The sequence below is a fragment of the Halichoerus grypus genome, chromosome 14 (genome assembly GCF_964656455.1).
Source record: "Halichoerus grypus chromosome 14, mHalGry1.hap1.1, whole genome shotgun sequence".
NCBI classification, from domain to species: Eukaryota; Metazoa; Chordata; class Mammalia; order Carnivora; family Phocidae; genus Halichoerus; species Halichoerus grypus.
The window spans coordinates 57139423-57164735 of record NC_135725.1 but is presented as its reverse complement, the minus strand read 5'-3'; the positions used below and the strand labels follow the sequence as shown (position 1 = coordinate 57164735).

Here is a 25313-nt window from a genome sequence, read left to right as displayed (position 1 = left end):
AAATCATGAGTGTGCAGGTACAGACACACTAGCAGGGAAATACATTTGCACAGGTTTCCTAGTTAGAGAGGAACAATGATCCCATTTTTTCCTTCATGTTAGTATCCTGGGAAGTGGGAACAGAAGGAAGGAAGGGAGGAAGAGCAGGGGCTAAGGGAGATGGTGGGAAGGAAATCCACCTTCATTAGATATGGAACTAATACAGGCATCTCATCCTCATTCACGGTCCCCACGGAATAAAGAGGGAGCCACCCTGAGGTTGGCTGCTTCTGACTAAATTAAAGACTTTTCCCTTAAAGCTATCTCCAGGACAAGGGCTCTAGTCATTCAACTTTTGATCCTTACCCAAGGGTTTTCCACTCTGCCTGGGGGGTAATAAAGAACCAGTGTGCCCTATCATACAACAGCCCCCCAGAGACTATGTCTTCCTAAGTACCCAACAGTCATTCAGCTGTCACTACTGAATGCCTCTGGCTTTCCAGAGCTTCTTCACCCAATCTTAGCCACTGAGCTAAGATTTTTTATTTATGCTGAATTTGATGGAGCATATCTTTGCTGAACCAGGGCAAGGCTTCCATGGATGTTATAATGGCTGGGCTTTTGGGAAAGATAAGGATCGTCAAGAAGTTGTGACATTTTCCTGTAACTACTCTACACTGATGGTGTTTCTGGGACTTGATTTTTTTTTTTTTTTAATCAAGCTAGCCTTAGAGACATGTCCAGTTGGATGTTTTGACTTCAACCTTATTCACGGCCTCCACAAGGGCTTCCATTTCTTTTTCAATGTCACTGACAAACTTTAAATCCTTCCTGAAATGAGAAATCACCACAGTTAATTTCATCTGTTCCTGCTCTTTGAGACTCCCTTCCACCCACACTCTCTGCCCTAACCTGCAGACAATGAACAATGTGGGCAGAAAAATGGCAAAGGTCAGGAATTGTCAGATAACAGAAGACTGACTGTGAATAACAAAGGAAGAGAAAAAGAAAACAAGTATGAGAAAGGAGATGATGGGAAGGAGAAAGAACTGTCTGGAGGGTCAGGACACAGGAGGAAAATAACAGCTATTACTGCCCAAGTGAGGGCCCATGTCGGCAGCCAGAGATCTCTCAGGTCAGGCTAGTCCAAGCCCTAGAGAGCCCCAAACTTCTACTACAGGGTCCACACACCCACACCCCATGCTCAATTCTTCAAGGGGACAATTGTGAGAAACCAAGAAAGGATTTTTATTAAGCATCATATAATCTCTTATAATAGATATATAAACTTTAACTGGCTCAATCACAGAGGAGTACGTATTAGTTACTACCACTTAAAAGACCAAACACTCTTGTAAGCCAAAATTAAGAAAGCTGGTAACAAGTTACATACATACCTGGCATCGTCTTTTAAACTGTCACTGAATTTTGACCCTGAAGAACGTACATTGAAAGGATCAGAATCCTCACTAATATGAAATGCCTCTGCTAACCGCCTGAAAATAAGAGAGAAATAAGTAAATAAAAGGAAAGGGGAGGAAAACTTCTTATAGTAACACAGAGTGCCCACCATGTCCTAAGTTCTTTATACATTAATGATGCCATTTCGGCAAACCCAATTATTAAGGAAGGAATAACAACAACTTGGGACAAGATATGAGTTTGTCTTCCTAGAATAAAATAAACAAGACAAATCTATGTGGGTCTGAGTGAACCAAATGGGCTGACACTGGCAGCTTCGGTTATCTGGTGAAGAGAAGGGGGGCGGGGAATGAGAGCACTGGGAGTGGTCAGTGGGGGATGGCAGTCTCTGAGGTTTTACCTAAACATCAGATACATAAAGTAGACACATAAACATTAAAATTAGAATCACCTTACAGAAAATCTGCAAAATAAAGGGAAGAATTCCATTAACAACCTATGCACTATATTTTATTACACTTCCTTTCAGATTTTTTTCCCTTTAAGTCATTGCAATTAGGGTATATAAAACTTGGCATCTGGGGCACCTGGGTGGCTCAATCAGTGGAGCATGTGACTTGTGATCTCCAGGTTATAAGTTCGAGCCCCAAGTTGGGTGCAGAGATTACTTAAAAATAAAATCTTAGGGCGCCTGGGTGGCTCAGTCAGCTGGGCATCTACCTTCAGCTTGGGTTGTGATCCCAGGGTCCTGGGATCAAGTCTCGTATCGGGCTCCTTGCTCGGTGGCGAGCCTGCTTCTCCCTCTGCCTCTGCTTGTGCTCTCTTTCTCGCGCTCTCAAATAAATAAATAAATCTTAAAAAAAAACTTAAAGAAAAAAAAACCTGAAAAACCCCAACTTGGCACCTTTTTTCACCTATCATTATATGATTGGCATTTCTCATATTACTATTTGTTTTTCACTTTTACTGTTTCTTGTTTTTTTGTTTTTTTTTTCAAAGATTTTATTTATTTGACAGAGAGAGACACAGTGAGAGAGGGAACACAAGCAGGGGGAGTGGGAGAGGGAGAAGCAGGCTTCCCGCCAAGCAGAGGGCCCAATGTGGGGCTCGATCCCAGGACCCTGGGACCATGACCTAAGCCGCAGGCAGACGCTTAATGACTGAGCCACCCAGGCACCCCACACATTTACTGTTTTAATAGCTACATAATCTTCTAATTATGTATATACCAGAATTTACTTAAACATTCCCTAGTTTCTGGGCGCCTGAGTGGCTCGGTTGAGCAACTGCCTTCGGCTCAGGTCATGATCCTGGAGTCCCTGGATCAAGTCCCGCATCGGGCTCCCTGCTCAGCGGGGAATCTGCTTCTCCCTCTGACCCTCCCCCCTTTCATGTGCTCTCTCTCTCTCATTCTCTCTCTCTCAAATAAATAAAATCTTAAAAAAAAAAAATTCCCTAGTTTCTTTAACAGTTCCCCAGTTTCTGAATATTTTAAGTGACACAATATCACTGGGCAAAAAACTTTTAAGGTTATTTCTCTTGAAAATATTTCCAGTTGTGAGATTACCACGTAAGATGGTATGGATGTCAGACTCATGAGCAACACAGTCTGAGAGCTTTCCACAACTGCCCATTTGTGTTTTGACTGCCAGTGGACAAGTCTCATGGCACCTCATCAACACCCAGTTATGTCTTTCTTTTATAAAGAGAGATAAAATTCAGCTTAGCACTTAGTACAATTTTTGCTCACACTGAGAAAAGGGTCTCTTGCAAGTTTAATGCCCGTAAGAATCTGGTTTAAGCTTAATTTTGAAATTTTCGAGAGAAATTCTTGAGAGATTTTTTTGATGTTTTGACAAATTTAAACACTTATTAATAAAACATATCTGTGGGCTGAATTTGGCCTGCCAGTTTTTCATTTCTTGCAATAAAATATATGTTTGCAACTTTACTTTTTTTTTTTTTTAAGATTTTATTTATTTGTCAGAGAGACAGAGCACACAAGCAGGGGAAGCGGCAGGCAGAGGGAGAAGCAGGCTCCCTGCTGAGCAAGGAGCCTGATGTGGGACTCGATCCCAGGACCCTGGGACCATGACCTGAGCCAAAGGCAGACGCTTAACCAACTGAGCCACTCAGGCGTCCCTGTTTGCAACTTTTTTTTTTTTTTGATTGTTAATCTTTTATTATTATATACCTTAATAGTGGAATAAATGATTGTGGTCAGTACATGTATGAAAATTATGAACACCGTGGTTTAGACTACTTTGCAGGACTTGTTTTATATTCCCCCCCTTTTTTCCTTCAGAATGATTCCTAAGCATCAATGTTTCGTGGTGCTTCTAGCAAGTCTTTTGCTTCATTTCTTTTGGTTGCTAAGTAAGGAGATCCACCTTTATCTGGTTGATTCAAAATCATGATTCTCCTATGAGCTGTTCTAATCTTGGCCTTGCCAGCAGATGGGCTTATACCCAAAGTAAGACTAGCTTCTCGCCTACTCATTTTCTGTTTAAATCCTCCTTTATAGTAGGATGAAAGGCTAGGAGTGGAAATCTTCTTTGCCGTTTCTGTGATTACTTGTTCTAAAGGCTTCCAGATTTGAAATGCATAGCGACCTGCAAATGCAAGAGATGCAACACCCAGTCCTACAGCTATCAAACTTCTTGCCAGTCCCTGGTCCACGTCCGTGTCCGGCCGTTTGGTCGCCGGCGGCGAGTACTCGGTGTAGCGCAGACCCTCGCCAGCAGCGGCCACGCCACCATGGGCAGCCATGGCAATGCGACGTGGGGAGACTCGGTGCACCGCAGCGTCGCCTGTTTGCAACTTTAGATGGTACTTTTTTAAGATTTAATTTTTTAATTTTTCTTTTTTTAAAGATTTTATTTATTTATTTGACAGAGAGAGAGAGAGAGAGAGAGCACAAGCAGGGAGCGGCAGGTAGAGGGAAAGGGAGAAAAGCAAGCTCCCTGCTGAGCAAGGAGCCCGATGCGGGGCTCGATCCCAGGACCCTGGGATCACAACCTAAGCCGAAGACAGACGCTTAACTGACAGAGCCACCCAGGCGCCCCTGAGATTTTTAATTTTTAAGAAATAATCTCTACACCTAACATGGGGCTCGAACTCACAACGCTGAGATCAAGAGTTGCATGCTCTACTGATTGAGCCAGTTGGGCACCTCATATTTTTTTTTAAATTGGCATTTTTTTCCCCCCAGGTCAGTGGGTATTTAAGAAAGAATCTCTATATAGTGAGGACCATCATAGGTTATCACTCTAAGATGGAGGAGAAATTCAAAAGGCCTTCAAAAACAGAGAGCCAGTTAGTTCTTCTTCTTCTTCTTAAGATTTTATTTATTTGAGAGAGAGAGAGGGGGAGAGAGAGAGCACAAGTGGGGGAGAGGGAGAGGCAGGCTCCCTGCCAAGCAGGGAGCCCCATGCACGGCTCGATCCCAGGACCCTGGGATCATGACCTGAGCTGAAAGCAGAGGCTTAACCGACTGAGCCACCCAGGCGCCCCAAGAGAGCCAGTTCTGTCACTGTTTCCACAGATTTTTTAAGAAAATTAAAGCTTTAAAAGAATACATGACTTGCCGAAGGTCACATAGCTAAGTGATTTGTGAAGGCAGGATTCAAATCCAGGCAAACTGACTCTAGTCTACTATATAATACTGTCTCTCAACTACACAAAGGTGCATTTCCATGCTTTAGAGGCCTTCTGTGTATTCACTACAGCATTTCTGAATACTCATAACTCAGTTCACATTTTGCAGCTGAGAACATTGTTGACTGATGGTTCTTAAAGGTCAAGAGTTTTGAACAGCAGTTATTATAGAGTTACCAAGGGAAATTTGGGCAGTGCTATTATTTATTATATACCTCCTACACATTTAGCCACTTAAAGAGGTACTGTTAATAATAGTGGAAAATCAAATTTCAAGATAAAATAGGACTATACTTTGGCTGCATTTGTCTAGCTATTTAACTTGAGAAATTTTCAAAGTGACAAAGTATCATTTTATAATGATAAAACCACTGTAAATTCAAAATATTGTAAGTCAAAAATGCATTTAATACATCTAACCTACCTTAAATGTGCTCAGAACACTTACCTTAGGTTACAGTTGGGTAAAATCATCTTATATAAAGCCCATTTTATTTTTTAAGATTTTATTTATTTATTTGAGAGAGTGTGTGTGTGTGCATGCACGCACATGCAAGAATGGGGGAAGGGGCAGAGGGAGAGGGAGAGAATCTCAAGCAGATTCCCCACTGAGTGCAGAGCCTGACATGGGGCTCGACCCCATGACCCTGAGATCATGACCTGAGCTGAAACCAAGAGTTGGACACTCAACCGACTGAGCCACCCAGGCACTCCACAAAGTCTATTTTATAATTAAGTGTTGAACATCTCATGTAATTTACTGAACAGTGTACTGAAAGTGAAAAACAGAATGGCTGTATGGGTACAGAATGGTTCTAAGTGTATGGGTTGTTTACCCTTGTGATTGCATGGCTGCCTGGGAGCTGCAGTTTGCTGTCGCTGCCCAGTATCATAAGAGATCATTATACTGAATATTGCTAGCCTGAGAGAAGATCAAAATTTGAGGTATGGTTTCTACTAAATGTGTACTGCTTTTGTACCATTGTGAATTTGAAAAATTGTAAGTTAATCACTGTAAGTTGGGGACTGTCTGTATACACCAGTTCACCTAAATTCTCCAATTGTTAACATTTAGAGGGCTATACCTTTTTATCAATCTCTGTTAGAACCAGGAAGTCTGCTGGTCACTGAATAAATGCCCCTTAATCTAATAAAGAGTATCCTCAAATAACTAACAGAAAACATCATATTTAGTGGTGAGATATTCAAAGCTGCCTGATGTCAGGAATGTCTATTATTACCACCTTCTATTCAACACAGTACTGGAGGCTCTAGCCAGTGCAATAAGGCAAGAAAAAGAAAAAAGTTAAGAACTGTAAAGAAATAAAACTACTATTATTGGAAGAGGGCATGAAATAGTAAGTGAATTTAGCAAGTGAATACAGGTCAACAAACATCAATTCTATTTCTGTACACCAGCAATAGGCAATTAGAAAATTATTTTTTTTTTAGAAAATTAAAATTTAAAAGTGATAGAGGAAGGGAGAGGAGAAGGGGTAGCTGAGCAAAAAAAAAAAAAAAAAAAAAAGTGATACAAGAAAAATTACCATTTAAAAAGGTGTCAAAAAACACCAAAAGCAAGGAACAAGTCTACTGAAAGATGTGCAAAATCTGTACACAGAAAACTATAAAGTATTACTGAGAGAAATCAAAGAAGACAGGAATAAATGGAAGGATATACTTTGCTCGTGGATTAAGAGACTTAATATAAAAACGTCAAATCTCCCCCAATTGATCTATAAATTAAATACCAATTCAATAAAAATCTTAGTAGGTTTTTTGGCAGATATTGATAAGCTCACTCTATAAAGTTTAAATGGAAATGCAAATGCCCAAGAATAGCCAAGTTAATCTTGAAGAACCATGCTTGAAGAGATATACTATCAGATATTAGGACCTTTATTGTGGGGCACCTGGGTGGCTCAGCCGTTAAGTGTCTGCCTTCGGGTCAGGTCATGATGCTAGGGTCCTGGGATCAAGCCACACATTGGGCTCCCTGCTCAGTGGGAAGCCTGCTTCTCCTTCTCCCACTCCCCCTGCTTGTGGTTCCCTTTCTCGCCGTCTCTCTCTCTGTCAAAGAAATAAATAAAATCTTTAAAAAAAAAAAACACCTTTATTCTTATAAAGGTACCACAATTAAGAGAGTGTGACACTAGTGTGATGGAAGAGAAGGAACTCAGCAATAGATTCACACATAATATGAATACATGATTTAAGACAAATGGCGCTGGAAAGACTGGGAAAAGAACATCTTGGTAACAGTACTGGTCACATGGATATTCACATGGAAAAAAACTGAACTGTGAACTCTCCTTAAACTATGCTCAAAAAAATCAGTCCAGGGCGCCTGGGTGGCTCAGTCGGTTAAGCGTCTGCCTTTGGCTCAGGTCATGATCCCAGGGTCCGGGGATCGAGCCCCATGTTGGGCTCCCTGCTCAGCAGGGAGTCTGCTTCTCCCTCTCTCCCTCTGCCTGCTGCTCTACCTACTTGTGCTCTCTCTCTCTCTCTGTCAAATAAATAAATAAATAAATCTAAAAAAAAAAATCAGTCCAGTCAACTGTAGATCTAAACATGACAGGAAAAATGATACAGCTTCTAGACAATAAGAGTATAATCATGACCTCAGGATAGACAAATACTCCTTAAACAGGACATAAAAAACATTAGTCACTAAGGAAAAGATTGATAAACTGGACTACATTAAAATTAGAAACTTCTGCTTATCAAAAGATACCATTAAGAGAGTGAAAACTGAAAGCACGAAGTACAGGAAAATACAATATATAAAACCAACAAAGGATTCATACCCAAAATATATAAAAAACTCCTACTAATCAATATAAAAAAGACAATACAATTACAAAATAAGCAAAAAAGTTGAACAGGCACTTCACAAAAAGGGATATCCAAATTGCCAATAAACATACAAAAAGTATTCAACCTCACTAGTCATCAGGGAAATATAAACTAAAAGTTCAATGACATCCAGATATACATTCACAAGAATAGATTAAAATTTAAAAGACCAACAATTCTAAGAGCTAATATAAGTGTAGAGCAATGGAAACTATTACCCTGCTGGTGGGAGTATAATATAATACAACCATTTTGGATACCACTGTGTAGAGCTGACTAAAGCTGAACATATGAATACCCTATTAATCGGTAATTCTACTCCTAAGTTTGTAACTAACAGAAGTGAGTATTTATATACAGCAAAGGGAATATACGGATGTTCTTAACAGAGCATTATTTGTAATAGCCCAATACTGATAACCACACACATACCTATTAATGGTAGAATGATAAATAAATTATAATATCTTAACATAGTAAAATATCATGGAGGAATGCAAATGAACGAAGTATTGCTACATGCAACAAGAGGAATATCACAAATGTAATTAAAGAAGCCAGACAAAAATAATACCAACTATAAGATTTCATCATTTATATAAAGTTCAAAACAGACAACACTAATCTAAAGTGTTAGAAGTCAGGATAGACATTTTATCTTTGTACGAAAGATACATTTTACCTGTGTACGAAAGTGTTCTGGCAATTTTCTATTTCTTGACCTGGGTGCTGACTACACCACTGTATTTACTTTGTGATGACTTCTGTACACTTCTGAACTTTCTATATGTACGTTATACTTCAACATAAAGGTCATTAAAAAAATTTTTAGCTTCTTATCTCAATTGGAATCAGGAAGTCTGCCAGTCAGTGAATAAGTATGCTGTGACATGTGATGTTATACCATGCCCCAAACCAACAAGCTCATGTTTCAGAAATATGCTGAAATCACCTAAGTGGTTTATCCTTAGACATTTCAATTCCTGATGATCGAATTTCTCTTGATCTCCAATAGCAGCAGAAGACTCAGAGCAGGTGCTGAATGAATGCTTGAAAGGTTGCTCCCTCCTATTAATTTCACAGAGCTCAAAAACAAGTAGATAAAAAGCAGTTGAAATGACTTACTTTTTCCTTTCCAAGGCTAAACACTCCTCATCACACTCCAGCCTTGAGAAACAAATGAAAAAGATAAAGTCAGGGCACAGATTTTCACAGCTCCTACCCAGCAATAAGTTCTTTGTCAACCTGGAAACAGAGCAGACTCTGGCCAAAACAGGGTTGCATGAGGTCCCTCTCAAGGACAGGTGGGTGGGTCTCTGGTTATGGGAATCAAATCTAGGAGTCCTCAGAAGGGCCTCAAAGTGTCCCCAATGTCCCAATGTCCTAATGACCTTCTGACAGCCCCACCCCCCTCTCTTGACACGGATGGTTCTCTGTGGGTTGGGCTGGACACATCTAGGTCTCTGCTCCCTCTGGCTACTGTTTGAAGAGAGGCCTGGAAAAGTCTCCTCTGGTCATAGCTATATCCTGAGTAAGATTCGTGGGATTGGAGTGAGTGTAGTCTCTTAACATCAAATGTCTGTTGGAACATCTACTGTGTGTGCAAGGCTTTGCTCTGGGAGATTGAGACAAATGAATGGTTCCTGCCCTCTGGAAATTAATTCTAACAGAAGACATACATTTTAAAAATTACCTGGCTTGGTGAATTTCCTTCTTAGTAATTAATTTGCTGATTTCCACTGAATCTCCAAGCTGCATGTCTGTTATTTTAGAGGCTATGGAAATAGCAGCTATTCTGAAGTATAAAAAAGAAAGGGAAGAAAAGGCATTGAAGTTCGTAAGAATGTCCTAGTACTAGGTATACAGAAGACTTCTTTCTTTTTTTTTTTTTTTTTTAAAGATTTTATTTATTTATTTGACAGAGAAAGATAGCGAGAGCAGGAACACAAGCAGGGGGAGTGGGAGAGGGAGAGGGAGAAGCAGGCTTCCTGCTGAGCAGGGAGCCTGATGTGGGACTCGATCCCAGGACCCTGGGATCATGACCTGAGCCGAAGGCAGACGCTTAACGACTGAGCCACCCAGGCGCCCACAGAAGACTTCTTTCAAACTGAACCTACCACTGGACAATTGTGGGCCTCAGAAACCCACCTACTATGAACTACCCGTACGTTTATGTCATATCTCCTCAAATAGATTCTAAGCAGCTCCAGTAGAAGCAATGAGATAGTCTATTCAATCCCCTTTAAATATCCAGGCCTATGCCTGGCATTCAGTAAATAGTCAAACCCACTGATGTCAAAGTCACTCTGATGTCTTCGTACTCCAAAAACTGTATCTCCATGACACATCTCTGCATGTAATCAGAGACAAACACAACCATCCATCCCTAATAGCTTCTCCTTACTGAGATCCCTTTCTGGCTACCCAGTCCCAGGATTTCAGGAGGCTGCAAAGACAATTCAGAGAACAGTCAGAAACCCCCACTACAGAGGAGGAGCACAGAACTTGGTCCCGGTTGTGCCACCACAAGTGGTGGGACATTAAAGCAATTCATGCAACTTCAGGACATCATCCCTTCTGATCCCTTGGTGTCCTAAGACCAGAAGGGAGAGAGAGAAAGAAAGAAAGGAGGAAAAATAAAAAGGTTATTTTACAAATGAAAGTTAGGGAAGGAAAGGGACACAAAGCAGTACTTTTTCTTTGAACCAGAAAAACTAGATTCTGGAAAATTTATTTATTTATTTTTTGTTTTTTTAGGAAATCTTATTTTAAAAAACTTTCCAGGGGGCACCTGGGTGGCTCAGTCGGTTAAGTCTGATTCTTGATTTTGGCTCAGGTCGCATGATCTCAGGGTCATGGGATTGAGCCCTGCGTCGGGCTCCACGCTCAGCAGGGGAGTATGCTTAAGATTTTCTCTCCCTCCACCCCTCCCACCACCCACAGCTTGTGCACACTCTTTCTTTTCTTTTTTAAAAAATATCTATTTATTTATTTGAGAGAGAGAGAGCAAGCGCACAAGTGGGAGGGAGAGGGAATCTGAAGCAGACCCCACACTGAGTGCAGAGCCTGACTTAGGGCTCTATCCCGTGACCACGAAATCATGACCTGAGCTGAAACCAAACGCTTAACCGACTGAGCTACCCAGGTGCCCCTGCACAAGCTTTTTCTAAAAAAAAGAAAAAACTTTCCAAACTTGACAAAAGTTGCAAGGATTTGACAATAAACACATGTATACACATGTGTACCTTCCGTAGACTGAGATCCACCACTGTTAACATTTAAGTAGCACTAACCTTTGATAAGTACTGGATGCTTCGGAGCAAATCATCATCTCTTTTCTTCGTCCACATTCACACTGCAGCTCTATCTGAAATAAGATTAACATGGAGGGACTTTTAGCACATGGAAACCATGTGAATAGGCAGGTTTCACTTTTAAAGCCTCTCTCAAATCCAACCATGGCAGAGAATACAGCCAGTGAGTGGCTACCCTTCAGGATGGAGGAAGCTAACCATGCACACAAACTGACAATGTGGTAGTGGACACACTAGGAGAACTGTTCACTCTACAGTGACTCTTTCTGGGAACTACTCCTGTCCTTAACCCTACCTGAAGGGGCAGGCCTAGAATGAAGTTTTTACCACTGAACCTGGCCAAGACCACCCAAAGCCTAATCAAGTCCACCTCATCAGTCTGCTTTCATCTCCTCAGGGAGGCCTTGCTTAGATCCCTTGGACCAGGCTAAGTCGCCCACTCACATGCCCTCACAGCACCCTCTACAAGGGTGTAACTTCTTGTTCACCACAGTCATAATTCATTATCTATTATCTGTCCCATCTAATTGAAGGGACTTTGTGTCTCCTGCTCACTGGTATAGCCCTAGCACCTAGCAAAACATCCTGCACAGAACACTTATATATTTGTTGAATAAATGGAGCAGGCAATCGGAGTCTCTCTTGAGAATCTGCTCTAAGGGAGAGAGACAGAGACTGTTGTCAGGTGGCAGTGGGCACCTCCTGAACTAAAAGGCCATTTCAAACTGGGCAGACAGAAATCTGTGTAATACTCCACCTTTCTCTTGCTAATTTAACTTGCACTTCCTTGCAACCAATGACTTCTGATTAGAATGTGTGCTCAGGCACTTCTACAAGCACTTCCGGACTCCTGAGTAGCCCCAGAACCACAGTCAATGCCCTATCTGGAGTCAGGAATACGCACCTTGGCTTTACAAGCAGTCATGGGGCAGGGTGAGCTGGGGTGGCAGGGGGCCATACACGGGTGGCCACAGTCAGCTCTGGGGGTGGTGCAGGGCTGCTTGCAGGCCTCATCCACAAGACACTCTCCTTTGTGACAGAGTCTCTGACACTTGTGCATCCCACACGGTAGCGTGGCACTGCAGGGTAATCCGCAAGAGATATCAGCCAGGTGACAGGGGATGTTGCTCCGTAACTAGGAGAGACAGAAGTAGCTAGATTCTTATCTCCGTGTGGGATTTGGGATGAGTTTTAATTTCGTATTTAAACATTTCTGAATTTTCAAAAAGTTACTCTTATCTGAAAAAAATTAGGCTGATCTTTAAAATCTGAAAGGTTAACTTGAAAATAAACAAATCTGAACCTTATTTAATAATACTTGTTATGATCCAAAAGAATTTGTGCTAGCAACCAAGTGTGACTTAAGACCTACACTTCCCAGGGTGGGTAACAAGTACATGAAACCAGATAACTAGGGAGTATTTGAAAATGCTATGACCAACTGAGAGGATCAGATGATCTTCCCCGCTCTGTTCTGCAAACAGCTAGGGCACTGAGTTGACACATGAACCCTGAGGGTTGGGGACACCCCTGACCCATGGTTTCAAGACTGCTGGCAGGGCCGTTTTACATAAATAATCAACTCTCCTCACATCTCCTGACTCATGGTCTTCATAGCTTTAAGCAGCTTTGTCATTTAAAATATTAAGGGGCAACAGGCCATGAAACCCCAAACTCATTTTTTAAATCACCTTCTTCCAAGATTCCTTACTCCAGGAAAAAGATGCTGGAATTTTACTTCTGTGGGACCAAAGGTTACTCTTATATATTCACTCAAATTCTTCCAAGAACCCTCAAAATGAGGAATATACTTTGATTCTAGTGACACATAACTTTTACTCTTGAAGAGGCTTCCAAAGTCTAAGACGTACATGCTTCTAATTGCTTTAGAATCACTTTAGAAGTATTTTGGTAGAATGTAGTTCCCAATCACTAAAGACTTACACTACTGCCAGAGTCCGGAGATAATTTTTACACACACTATATCCTCTGTTGTCCCCTCCCCTCATTACTTGTCTACCTTTTCATTATCCTTTAGGAGATCACTTCCTCTACAAACACCTTCCCTGGGTGTGGGCTCCTTCGATCCCGCTCAGTACTTTGGACTTCCCCTGCCACTGCACTTGTAATTGACTGTTTACATGCCTGTCTCCCCCCCCAGAGTGAAGGCTCCACGAGGGGAGCAGTCACACCTGTCTTATTCTCTTCTGAATCACTCGAACCAGGCCTGTTATACCTAGCACATAGTAGGTATGCAATCAGTATTTGTCGCATGAAGTCCAAATAAGCCGTCAACACAAAGATAATACTTGGATGTCTTAGAATGGTTACTCTCAGAGGAAGTGAGATTTATAAGGACTATGACTTGAGAACCACTCACAGGAAATAAGGGGAGAAAATATGTCGATCAAGATAAAGATACTGAAAGCATGTTGTCATAGATGTCAAGAGTTTCCAAAAATGCTGGCTAACATGTTATGAAGTAAGAAGAAAGTTACAAAATAGTATAAACTTTTTTTTTTTTTTTTTAAGTAGGATCCACGGTGGGCACAGGGCTTGAACTCACATCCCTGAGATCAAGACCTGAGCTGAGATCAAGAGCTGGATACTCAATTGAGTGAGCCACCCAGGTGTCCCATAAAAATAGTACGATCTTAATAGAGTATGAGAAAGTATGTATCACACATGCCTGATAATCTATGCACAAGAATGTTAAGACTATTTCTTTCTGGATTGCAGAATTGTATATTCTTAATTGTCTACAATGAATATGCATTTTTTAAATTAAGAATTTTTTGAAAGTGCTTCCAAGGGTCTATAGTCAATGGTGCCAAATAAGCTTCCAAGTTGAGAATAAGGATGAAAGTCCTTCACAGTAGTGGCACTGCGGAGGCGTAGATGAGCCTGGAGGAAGGTGTTTTGATCCAGTGGCCAGGACAGGAAGCTGCACGGGGCATAGAGGAAGGAACAGTGGCAGCTGGTGGAGAGACCACCTCCACTCTTGGGATGCTCTCACTGTAACACCTGTACCCAGGCTAGCAACCTCTCCCATGCTGGTTAACCTAAAAGTTGTCTCTGAACACAGCTCACGTTCTCAAGCCAACTGACTTTCACCTGATTGCAACCAGAGTAAAAATGATAGCAAAAGAGGCTCAAAATACTACCCATTGTATGATTTCATTTATGTGACATTCCGGAAAAGGCAAAACTACTGGGACAGACAAGAGATCACTGGTTGCCAGGGCCAGGAGATAGGGGGTGAAAATTATACAGACATGAAGGAATATTTGGGGGTGAATGAACTATTCTGCATCTTGACTGTGGTGGTGATTACATGACTGTATGAATGTTTTTGTCAAAATTCAAGGACCTGTACACTTAAAGGGGTAAATCTTATTTGATTTTATTATTTTATTTTATTTTTTTAAAGATTTATTTATTTATTTATTTGACAGAGAGAGACACAGCGAGAGAGGGAACAGAAGCAGGGGGAGTAGGAGAGGGAGAAGCAGGCTTCCCGTCGAGCAGGGAGCCCGATGCGGGGCTCGATCCCAGGACCCTGGGATCATGACCTGAGCCGAAGGCAGACGCTTAACGACTGAGCCACCCAGGCGCCCCTTTTATTTTTTTTTAGATTTATTTTAGAGAGAGAGAGAGAGAGAGAGCACACGAGCGAGGGGAGGGGTAGTGGGAGAGGGGGAGGGAGAGGGAGAAGGAGAGAGACAGAGAGGGAGACTCCCTGCTGAGCGTGGGATTCTTATGACCCTGAGGATCATGACCTGAACTGAAATCAAGAGTCGGACGCTCAACGGACTGAGCCACCCAGGTGCCCTGGATTCTTCTATTTCTTCTACCAGTATTTAGCCACAGCATGGTGATGGGTAAATTTTATTTTATGCAAATTATATCTTAATTAAAAAAAAAAAGAAAGAAAAAAGTGGCAATAGCAAACCTCTGCTTCTTGGAGTATATTTTTACTTTCAGAAACAAAGAGACTAACAATTCTAAAAGTAATTCAATCATAAATCTCTAGCTGGAACAATAAACACTTGAGAGAGAAAACTTACCTCGTGTTTTCCCATGCACCATTTCTGAGTTAGGAAAGTACAGGGGGGACACTTCTCTTCACTATGACAAGAATGATACACTGTTAAAAGAGAAAGGAAATTAGGAATTATGTTTAGGAATAATGTTTAAATAAAGCCACATAAACTGGGGCGCCAGTCGGTTAAGCATCTGACTTCGGCTCAGGTCATGATCTCAGAGTCGTGAGATCAAGCCCCACGTCAGGCTCCCTGCTCAGTGAGGAGTCTGCTCCTCCCCCCTGCTTGTGCTCTCTCTCTCTCTCTCTCAAATAAATAAATCTTTAAAAAAATAATAAAGCCACATAAACTATTACACATGTTAAAATGGTATATAACATGGAACTTTTAAGTTTAGAAGCTGGGAGTTCTTTTTATTTTTTTAAAGATTTTATTTATTTATTTGAGAGACAGAGACAGCATAAGAGCAGAGGGGGAGGGGCGGAAGAAGAAGCAGGCTCACTGCTAGCAGGGAGCCTCATGTGGGGCTCGATCCCAGGACCCTGGGATCATGACCTGAGACGAAGGCAAACACTTAATCGACTGAACCACCCAGGCGACCCTGGGAGTACTTTTTAAAATGGAAAATAGGAAAGAAAAAGTAGGTGGCTTTCTATTAAAGTGTTGAAGGATGAGCATGAGTGAGAAAAAGAAACCCCACTGAGGCAGGACAGATACATGCACAGAGAAGCAGAGAGGGAGGCAGTTTTTCCACTCATTTCCTACGGCACAGCCCCTGGTCTGTCCATTCTACTCAATCATTCTTTTGGCCCTACCTTACATGGCAACTGCTCACTTTTGCTTACCTATCTCTGCTACTCATCCCATCTGACATGCTCCCGTGATACCTTTCAATTTCCTTGCTGTCTGTAAGAGACAGTTCATCCAAACTCATCTCCTACAACAAAGCCTTCCTTGCTGATCATACCCGACCTTGAGCTCTCTTACACTCCCTCATGTCTGAGGTCTTTTGCAGATGGTTTGCTACCATGTTATCTGGCCCATTTTCATGTAATGGCTGTGTCATGTGCACATAACTACCCTCTTCCTCTTGGGAAGAACATAAGAATCTCTAGGTCATGGGCTACTTTTTTCTTCCTCTGAACCTCTGTGTCTGATACCATGCTGGATATACAACTAACACTCAAAGAAGTTAAATGAATGCTGAACAAAAGCAGGCTAAAACACCTCATAAATGGTTAAGTTCTCACTATGGACATTAACCACAAGGATGTGGACTTCATCTGTATCATCTGCAAGTGAGTGTAAAGGAGGAAGTGGGTGAGTATTGGCTTGGGCACTTACTTCATGCTGGTGTGAACACTGAAGTAGGGGCTTGCAGACTAAGTGGGAAGGGCCATCCTAAGGTCCCCAGGAAAGAAGAGACCTTTTACTTCATTAGGAATTTACTTAATTCTGTTTTACTCTATTAACTTAAAAATTTGAGAACTGGTTGTCTATTTGTCAGTCTGATTCATATGGCCAAATTAAGTGTAAGTGCCAAATCTGGTGACTTGAGTTATTTCAGGTTTGCCTCTGGGACTTGGTAAAATGAAATGATGAGCCCAATATGGTCCCAGAGGAAAGCCAGTAACAGAAAATGGGTGATGTTAAGTAGCTACTGGTCTGGTGTCTACAGCAGTTTATGAGAGAAGAATTGGAAACAACTTAATTGTCCAGCAACATGAGACTAAGTTATGGCCCATCCATGTAAAGCACACTCCATTAATTATTAAAAATCTATACTGGAGAGGGGCACCTGGGCACATTTGGTTGAGCGTCAACTCTTGGTTTCGGCTCAGGTCGTGATCTCAGGGTTGTGAGACTGAACTCCACATTGGGCTCTGCACTCAGCAGGGAGTCTGCTTGAGATTCTCTCTCCCTCTCCCTCTGCCCTTCCTACTTGTGTGCTCTCTCTCAAATAAATCTTTAAAAAAATCTATATTGTAGAAAAATATTCATTGATAAGAAGAGAGATTCAAAATACAATAATAAGAGAAGAAAAGAATTAAAATAAAATCAGTAGGATCCCACTTTTATTTTACGCGAAGGAAAAAAACGCAAATATCTATTTTTGCCCATAGAAAAAAAGCCCTGAAAAATACATACTAATGTGTAATTCCTACAAGCTGGCATAATAGATGATTTAAATCCAATCCTTTGACTTTACTGATTTTATCTCACTTTCTTTCTTTTTATACAATAAACATACATTACTTCCATAACAACAGCAACCACAAAAAACAAGTGACTTTCAATTTTGCAAAGAGATGCTCAACCTTGAAATATACACCCAAATTGGAGGCAACAAGAAAAGAAGAAAAGTCCCTGAAAGATAAGACCAGCTGGAGGTTCTCCCAGCCTTTCAGGTGTGTGTGACATCCACAGAGTACAGAGATGGAGGGCACTGTGATTCCCAGCTGTGGCCCAGATCACAGACCCACCTTCAGAGAAGCAGCCCGAGAACAGGGAACAAGGGGTGGCCATCACAACACGACCTCAGAGCACTGAAGACTGTCATGCAACATCCAAAATGACACAGTGTAAGCAAGCTGTGAGGTGCGGAGGAAGGAGGTGGGACCCACCTGGATGGTCACATTCATGGACTCTGGCACAGGTCTGGGTACACTCAGGGGGTCTTGTACCACAGGGAACTGGTGGGTAGATCACTGATGCACCACAGTGGCAGGTTAGTTCATCAAAACCTGATGGAGAGGCAGGTGAAATAAAACAATCTTTCTGAGTTTGGAATGTGCACACACATATTTACACAGACACAGACCACACACACTTTTTTTGGCTTGCATTTTTTTTTCTTTTAGGGGACTGCTTTTTTCACAAAAGGTTTTTATTTTATTAAAGTTGAGCTGGTGGCAAAGGAGCAGACAGGTATGTTATTTGCAACAAACTCTAATCCACGAGCAACCCAGGACACTTTGACATGTATTTTATAGACAACAGATCTACAGACCATCTCTTTTGAGAGAAGAGGAGACTTCCACTAAAGATATAGCTTTTTTCCCCAAACTCCTTTGGTTAGGGAAAAGGATAGAGATTCTGAAAGCCACAGATAATTAACAAACATACTAAAGTATACATTTGAAGATAAACCTCAGAGAGCCACTGAAGCCATTCAAAAAAATTCTTTTTTTTAAAGATTTTATTTATTTGAGAGAGAGAGAGAGTGCGTGTGCACGAGCGGTGGGGAGGAGCAGAGGGAGAGGAAGAAGCAGGCTCCCTGCTAAGCAGGGAGGCTGATGTGGGGTTTGATCCCAGGACCACAAGATCATGACCTGAGCTGAAGGCAGAGGCTTAACCAACTGAGCCACCCAGGCGCGCCCCGCCCCCCGAAATTCTTACAGGTATAATCAACACCTATCACGCTAGAAATATGAAGTTGAAACGAAGCACAGAGCTGCATCCAAGTTCATTATGCACAGTTCCCAAGCTAAATCAAAATGATGACTCACACTGGACAGCTCCAACAAGCAGTCCACCTCAAGAGCTCTCCTAACTCCTAAATCCCAAGGGGAAACAGTTCTCCAATTCTGAGTCTTGGTAGAGGCCAGGCCTTTGGCTGTTGATCTCAACCAAGTCACTAAGAATTAGGAAGCCCAGGGCTCTCAAGGTTCTTCCACCCACTGCTCTTCTCCAGTCAGTACTCTTTCCACCAAACCCTTCAGAGGCTACACAATGTGGCAGAAAGAGCCCTATAAATACAGTAAGGAGACTTAGGCTTTGAGTCCTGGACCTACTACTTACTCGCTAAGTAATTATGGGCTGGTAACTTAACCCTTCTCAGCTTTCTATTGGTGAGGTGGTGATACCATACTTTGGCCTATCCATTCAAAAAGCTTATTATGAGAAATAGCTAGGTAAAGGTAAAGGGGCTATATAAGTTGTTTTCATGGAATCCATGTATGTGATTTATTTATTTTTAAAAGATTATTTGAGAGAGAGAAAGAGAGAGAATGAGCAGGGGGGAGGAGCAGAGGGAGAAGCAAGCAGATTCTCCACTGAGCAGGGTGTCCAAAACGGGGCTCGATCCCAGGACCCTGAGATCATGACCTGAGCCGAAGGCAGACCCTTAACCGACTGAGCCACCCAGGTGCCCCCATGTGTGTGATTTATATCAAAGCACGGACTCAACTCTTTTTTTGAAATGAAGTAGGCCTAGCATTCTAGCAAAAGACATTTTGGGAAATCTTGATCTAAGCCAATCTTTTAATGCAGCAGTTCTCAAAGTGTGCTCTGTTGATGCCTAAGGGTCCCTGAGATCCTTTCAGGGAGTCCATAGGGCCAAAATTATTTTCATAAGACTAAGATATTATTTTTGTTTTCACTATGTTGACATTTATACTGATGGTACAAAAGCCACGGCTAGTAAAACTGCCAGGGCTTTAGCACAGATCAAGGCAGTAGTACCAAAATGTAATCATGGTATTTCTCACTGCCAAGCACTTAGAATAAATAAAAAATGCTAGTTTCACTTAAGTAAGTCCTTGATGAAGCAATAAAAAGAAAGACAATTTAGTTCTTAAATACATGTCTTCTTAAATATAAATTCAAAATCTGTGAAACAAAGTGGGAAATCTGCATAAAGCACTTTCGCTGCGCACTAAAATATAATCTGGTTGTTTATTTATTTATTTATTTTTAAAGATTTTATTTATTTATTTGACAGAGAGAGAGAGAGACAGTGAGAAAGGGAACACAAGCAGGGGGGATGGGAGCAAGAGAAACAAGCTGCCCCCAGAGCAGGGAGCCCGACGCGGGGCTCGATCCCAGCACCCTGGGATCATGACCTGAGCGGAAGGCAGACGCTTAACGACTGAGCCACTCAGGCGCCCCAAATCTGGTTGTTTTAAAGAACTGCACTTGTTGGAGTTGTGAGCTAGAATACCATTTTTACTTGAAAGAATGACTGACAAGCTATGGTTATTTAGACTTGGGTATCTGGCATACATTTTATCAAAAATTACCAAAGTGAGCCTATCAATTCAGGAAAACCAATTTTCAAGCCTTCAAGTGAAAACAGAATTTTGGAAAATATGTATTTACCACTATGAGCTTGACAACTTCCTAATACTTTTCCCAAGACTTTTCTGATGAGATTGGTAGTTATATTAATGAATGTAAATTTTTAATATTATAACATAAAATTTTTCACCATTTCAAAAATCTGCATAGCACAGTGAATAATTCATTTCCAAATGATCAATGTGCGATGCTATAAAATCATGCATGGGTAAAAGATCCATTCAAAATATAAGAAAAACCAATGAATTTTAATGTGATAGAGAACAAAAACAAAACCCCGGACTTAAGTCCCTTCTGAAATGAGGTTGAGTTTTGGTATAATTTCAAAAAAAGAATATCCACGATTATACTCTCTTTTTCAACTATATATCTATGTAAGGCCAGATTTTTTTCATTTCCTTCAACTCTATACTGCAACAGATTAATGTAGAAGCAGATATGAGAACCCATCTACTCTTCTAGTTAAAAAAATAGTTTTAAAAATATGTCATTTAAGGACACCTGGGTGTCTCAGTTGGTTAAGCATCTGCCTTCAGCTCATGATCCCAGGGTCCTGGGACTGAGCCCCACATTGGGCTCCCTACTCAGTGGGGAGTCTGTGTCTCCCTCTGCCCTCCCCCACGACTCATGCTCTCTCTCTCTCTCTCTCAAATAAATAAAATCCTTTTTTTTTTAAAAGATTTTATTTATTTATTTGGGGCGCCTGGGTGGCTCAGTCATTAAGCGTCTGCCTTCGACTCAGGTCATGATCCCAGGGTCCTGGGATCGAGCCCCACATCGGGCTCCCTGTGCAGTGGGAAGCCTGCTTCTCCCTCTCCCACTCCCCCTGCTTGTGTTCCCTCTCTCGCTGTGTCTCTCTCTATCAAATAAATAAGTAAATAAATAAAATCTTAAAAAAAAAAAAGGGCTGAGCAGGCAGCCCGATAAGGGGCTTGATCATAGGACCCTGGGATCATGACCTGAGCCGAAGGCAGACACTTAACGACTGAGCCACCCAGGCGCCCCTCAAATAAACAAAATCCTTAAAAAGAAGTCATTTATATTAATATGCAATGAGTATATTATCTTCTTAAAAGATTTTATTTATTTGAGAGAAAGAGAGACAGCATGAGTGGGGGAGGGGCAGAAGGAGAGGGAGAAGCAGTATAAATAAATAAAATCTTTAAAAAAAATTTCTGTTTTAATTTCTACTATGGTAAACAGATATAAATCACATAAAAAGAGCTCTTTGAGGGTCCTTGATAATTTTTAAGAATGTAAATGCGTCCTAAAACCAAGTTTCTAAACAGCTACTAATATAGAGAAAGAAGACCGTTGAGGACAGAATCTGTTAATGATATTTAGGAGTAATCCAGTAATGAGCCAGATCTCATCTTAGCATTCTTGCTTACATCCCAGGTTTTATACATTCTGGGAAGACAACACAGCACCAGAATAACTTTTTTTTAACGTCTCAACATATCTGAAATACTTAGGCTTAGTTCAGTAACCCATACCAAATTAAGTAAATCAATCCCTCAAAATATATTATGCCTGAATTTCTAGAAAACTTAAAATAAAGCATATAGTGAAGACACTCACTGGCTTGCCAGCAGGACTGGCAGTTCCCACGGTGACAAGGTTCTTCACATCTATGAAGGCCACAACGGAGTTTCCTCCCACAAATCAAAGGACACTTGTGCTCCTTATCCTACAAAGAGATTCATTTGTAAAATTATCTCCATTTATATTTTCCACAAACAAGAAGAAGAGTAATAAAAGAGAAGCTCTCCACATTTATGGATGAAATGATGTCCCGGATTAGCTTCAAAATAATTAGAGGGAGTAGGTGTGGATGTGGATGAAATAAGATTAGTCATGAACTGATCACTACTGAAGTTGGGTGTTGGGTATTTAAGACTCATACTAATCTCTCTGCTTTTGTGTATGTTTGAAATTTTCAATAATAAGAGGAAGTCTTTAAGCTTTCGAATACTGATTTATAAGTCTTGGTACGTTGTCCAATTTTATCACTCTTTATCTTACCAATATGTAAACTTCAGAAATAACAATTATGTATAATATACATATATAGGTGTGTGTATACATGCACTACTTTGGTATTGGCACTGTGTTATCTTGTTTATACACAAGACACACACGCACAACATGGTAATACAGTACTGCCAGGGAGTGCTTCCTTTATTTAGTTCCACATAAGTGAATTATTTCAGATAACTGAAAATTGCTCCTTTCAAAAATGCCCTACTCATTTTGCCTACTGACCTGATCCACATTGTATGTGAAACCCAAACCCTGAAGTCCTAAGACCAGCCCAGTCTGTGTGTTAGGACAGCACATAATCTCCTGCAGAGGACTATATGCTCATCTGGTGATCTTGGGCTCTGGAGCCTGAGGCCTTCTTTCTTCTTCCTCTTCCTCCATATTGCCACAGGCTGACCTGGCTAGGGCCTAAAAAGGCCTGTCTCTCTGGGCAGCTCTCTCACTGCTGGTCAGGGGTCCCTCCCAGTGATTTCTAAATCTGGGCTACATTCCAGATGGCTGAGGCTTCTAGATGCCCAGCCCCTGGATGAATGCAATCTGACTGTACCTAATGATAGGTCCACTTACCACACAGCATATCTCATTACATTTATGCCGTCCACACAACCGTTTCTTGTTACACCGCTTATCACACATAAATGTAGCATCTGCTGTGGCCAATTAAAAAGAAAAAAAAAAAGGGCAAAGGATATGAACATTCATTCAACAAATATTTGAGTGACTACAAGCTGAAGAAATACAAATGTAATAAGATAAATAAGTTAGTTATGATGAAAATAAATATAAAAAGATATTTTTCATTTGTCAGATTGTCAAAAAGACAATGGGAGACTGATTAATATTTGGTATGGGTGAAGGTGTAGAGAGAACAAGGCACACTCAGTGGATAGGAGTATAAATTTTTGATGTACATATGTATCTATCAAAAATTTCAGTGGTAATTCTATCTTAAGAAATCATTCCTGGGGTGCCTGGGTGGCTCAGTTGGTTAAGCAATTGCCTTCGGCTCAGGTCATGATCTCAGGGTCCTGGGATCGAGCCCCGCATCGGGCTCCCTGCTCGGCGGGAAGCTTGCTTCTCCCTTTCCCAGTCCCCCTTGCTTGTGTTCCCTCTCTCTTTTAAAGATAAATAAAATCTTTAAAAAAAAAAAAAAAGAAATCATTCCTACATATATAGTTTTAAAAGTGGCTAAAAAAAAAAAAAGTGGCTAGGACACCAAAAGCACAATCAACAAAAGAAAAAACAGAAACTGGGCTTGATCAAAATTAAAAGATTTTGTGCACCAAGAACACCATTAAGAAAGTGAAAAGACAGTCTACATAATGGGTGAAAATATTTGCACATCATCTATCTATAAGGGTCTAGGACCCAAAATACATAAAGAACTCTTACAACTCAACAACAAGAGAAACCACCCAATTAAAAGATTGGCAAAGGACTTAAAAAGACTCTTTTCCAAAGAAGATTACAAATGGCAAAGTACATTAAACAATGTTCAACGTCACTAAGGAAATGCAAATCAAAACCATAATGACATATCACTTCATATATATTTAGATAGCTATAATAAAAAAACACATAAAAACCAAAACCAAAACCAAACAAAAAATAAGTGTTGGAGAGAATGTGGAAAAACTGGAACCCTCATACATTGTTGATGGGAATGTAAAATGATGTAGCTGCTACAGAAAACTGCTGTGGCAGTTCTTCAAAAAATTACACACAGAATTACCATATGATCCAGCAATTCCACTTGTAGGTATATATCCAAAAAAATTTTATTTTTTATTTTTTTTTTTAATAACATTTTTTTTCCTTGAGATAATCTTTTTTTTTTTTTTTAAAGATTTTATTTATTTATTTGAGAGAGAGAGAGACAGCGAGAGCAGGAACACAAGCAGGGGGAGTGGGAGAGGGAGAAGCAGGCTTCCTGCCGAGCAGGGAGCCCGATGTGGGACTCGATCCCAGGACCCTGGGATCATGACCTGAGCCGAAGGCAGACGCTTAACGACTGAGCCACCCAGGCGCCCTATTTTTTATTTTTTTTAAAGATTTTATTTATTTATCCGACAGAGAGAGACACAGCAAGAGAGGGAACACAAGCAGAGGGAGTGGAAGAGGGAGAGGCAGGCTCCTCGGAGCAGGGAGCCCGACGTGGGGCTCGATCCCAGGACCCTGGGATCATGACCTGAGCCGAAGGCAGACACTTAACGACTGAGCCACCCAGACGCCCCTATCCAAAAAAATTTTAAACACATATTTTAACAAAAATTTGTGTACAAATGTTCACAGTAGCACTAATCATAATAGCCAAAAGATTGAAACAACCCAAATGTCTGTTAACAGATGAATGGATAAATTGCAATATATCCATACAATGAAATATTATTCAGTCATAAAGAGGAACGAAGTACTGATATGTACTACAACATGGATGAACTTGAAAACATGCTAAGTGAAAGAACCCAGGCATAAAGGTTACATACTATATGATTCCATTTATATGAAAAACTCAGAACAGGTAAATCCATAGAGACAGAAAGCAGATTAGTGGTTCCCAGGGGTTTAAGGGAGGAGTGAGTAGGGAATGAAAACTTGATGAATACAGGGTTTCCTCTTGGGGTGATGAAAATGTTTTGGAACTAGACAGAGGTGATGGCTGCACAACACCGTGAATTTACTACATGCCACTGAATTGTATACTTTAAAATGGCCTGTTCTAGATTATGTGAATTTTATCTCAATTTTTAAAAATGGGCTAGGTGCTAGGTGGGTGAAATAATGTTTGAGATTTGTTTTCAAAGTACTCTAGTGAAAATAAAAAGTAGGGAAGGGAGGGATGGATGAAACAAGACAGGCAAAATGTTGATAATGGATGATGGGTGACAGGTGCTTAGGGGTTTATTATATTAATCTTTCT

At 40.9% G+C, this 25313-nt stretch overlaps 1 protein-coding gene and 1 pseudogene across 9 annotated transcripts in view; both read right to left on the bottom strand.

The window, feature by feature from the left end:
• The window catches only part of NFX1 (nuclear transcription factor, X-box binding 1), a 72874-nt gene that overhangs the window by 2857 nt on the left and 44704 nt on the right, over positions 1-25313 (bottom strand). For 2 of the 9 annotated variants that reach the window (XM_078061368.1, XM_078061370.1), the window contains exons 12-21: positions 22961-23043; positions 21932-22040; positions 17896-18015; positions 15296-15375; positions 12133-12363; positions 11208-11281; positions 9608-9709; positions 9040-9081; positions 1377-1475; positions 744-810 (exon numbers count right to left, since the gene is read on the bottom strand). In XM_078061368.1, the coding sequence (XP_077917494.1) occupies positions 744-810; positions 1377-1475; positions 9040-9081; positions 9608-9709; positions 11208-11281; positions 12133-12363; positions 15296-15375; positions 17896-18015; positions 21932-22040; positions 22961-23043 (1007 nt within the window). The other 7 variants (XR_013443726.1, XR_013443725.1, XM_078061371.1 and 4 more) reach the window with 6 other exon arrangements.
• On the bottom strand, positions 1378-4269 carry LOC118521181 (dnaJ homolog subfamily C member 15 pseudogene; annotated as a pseudogene).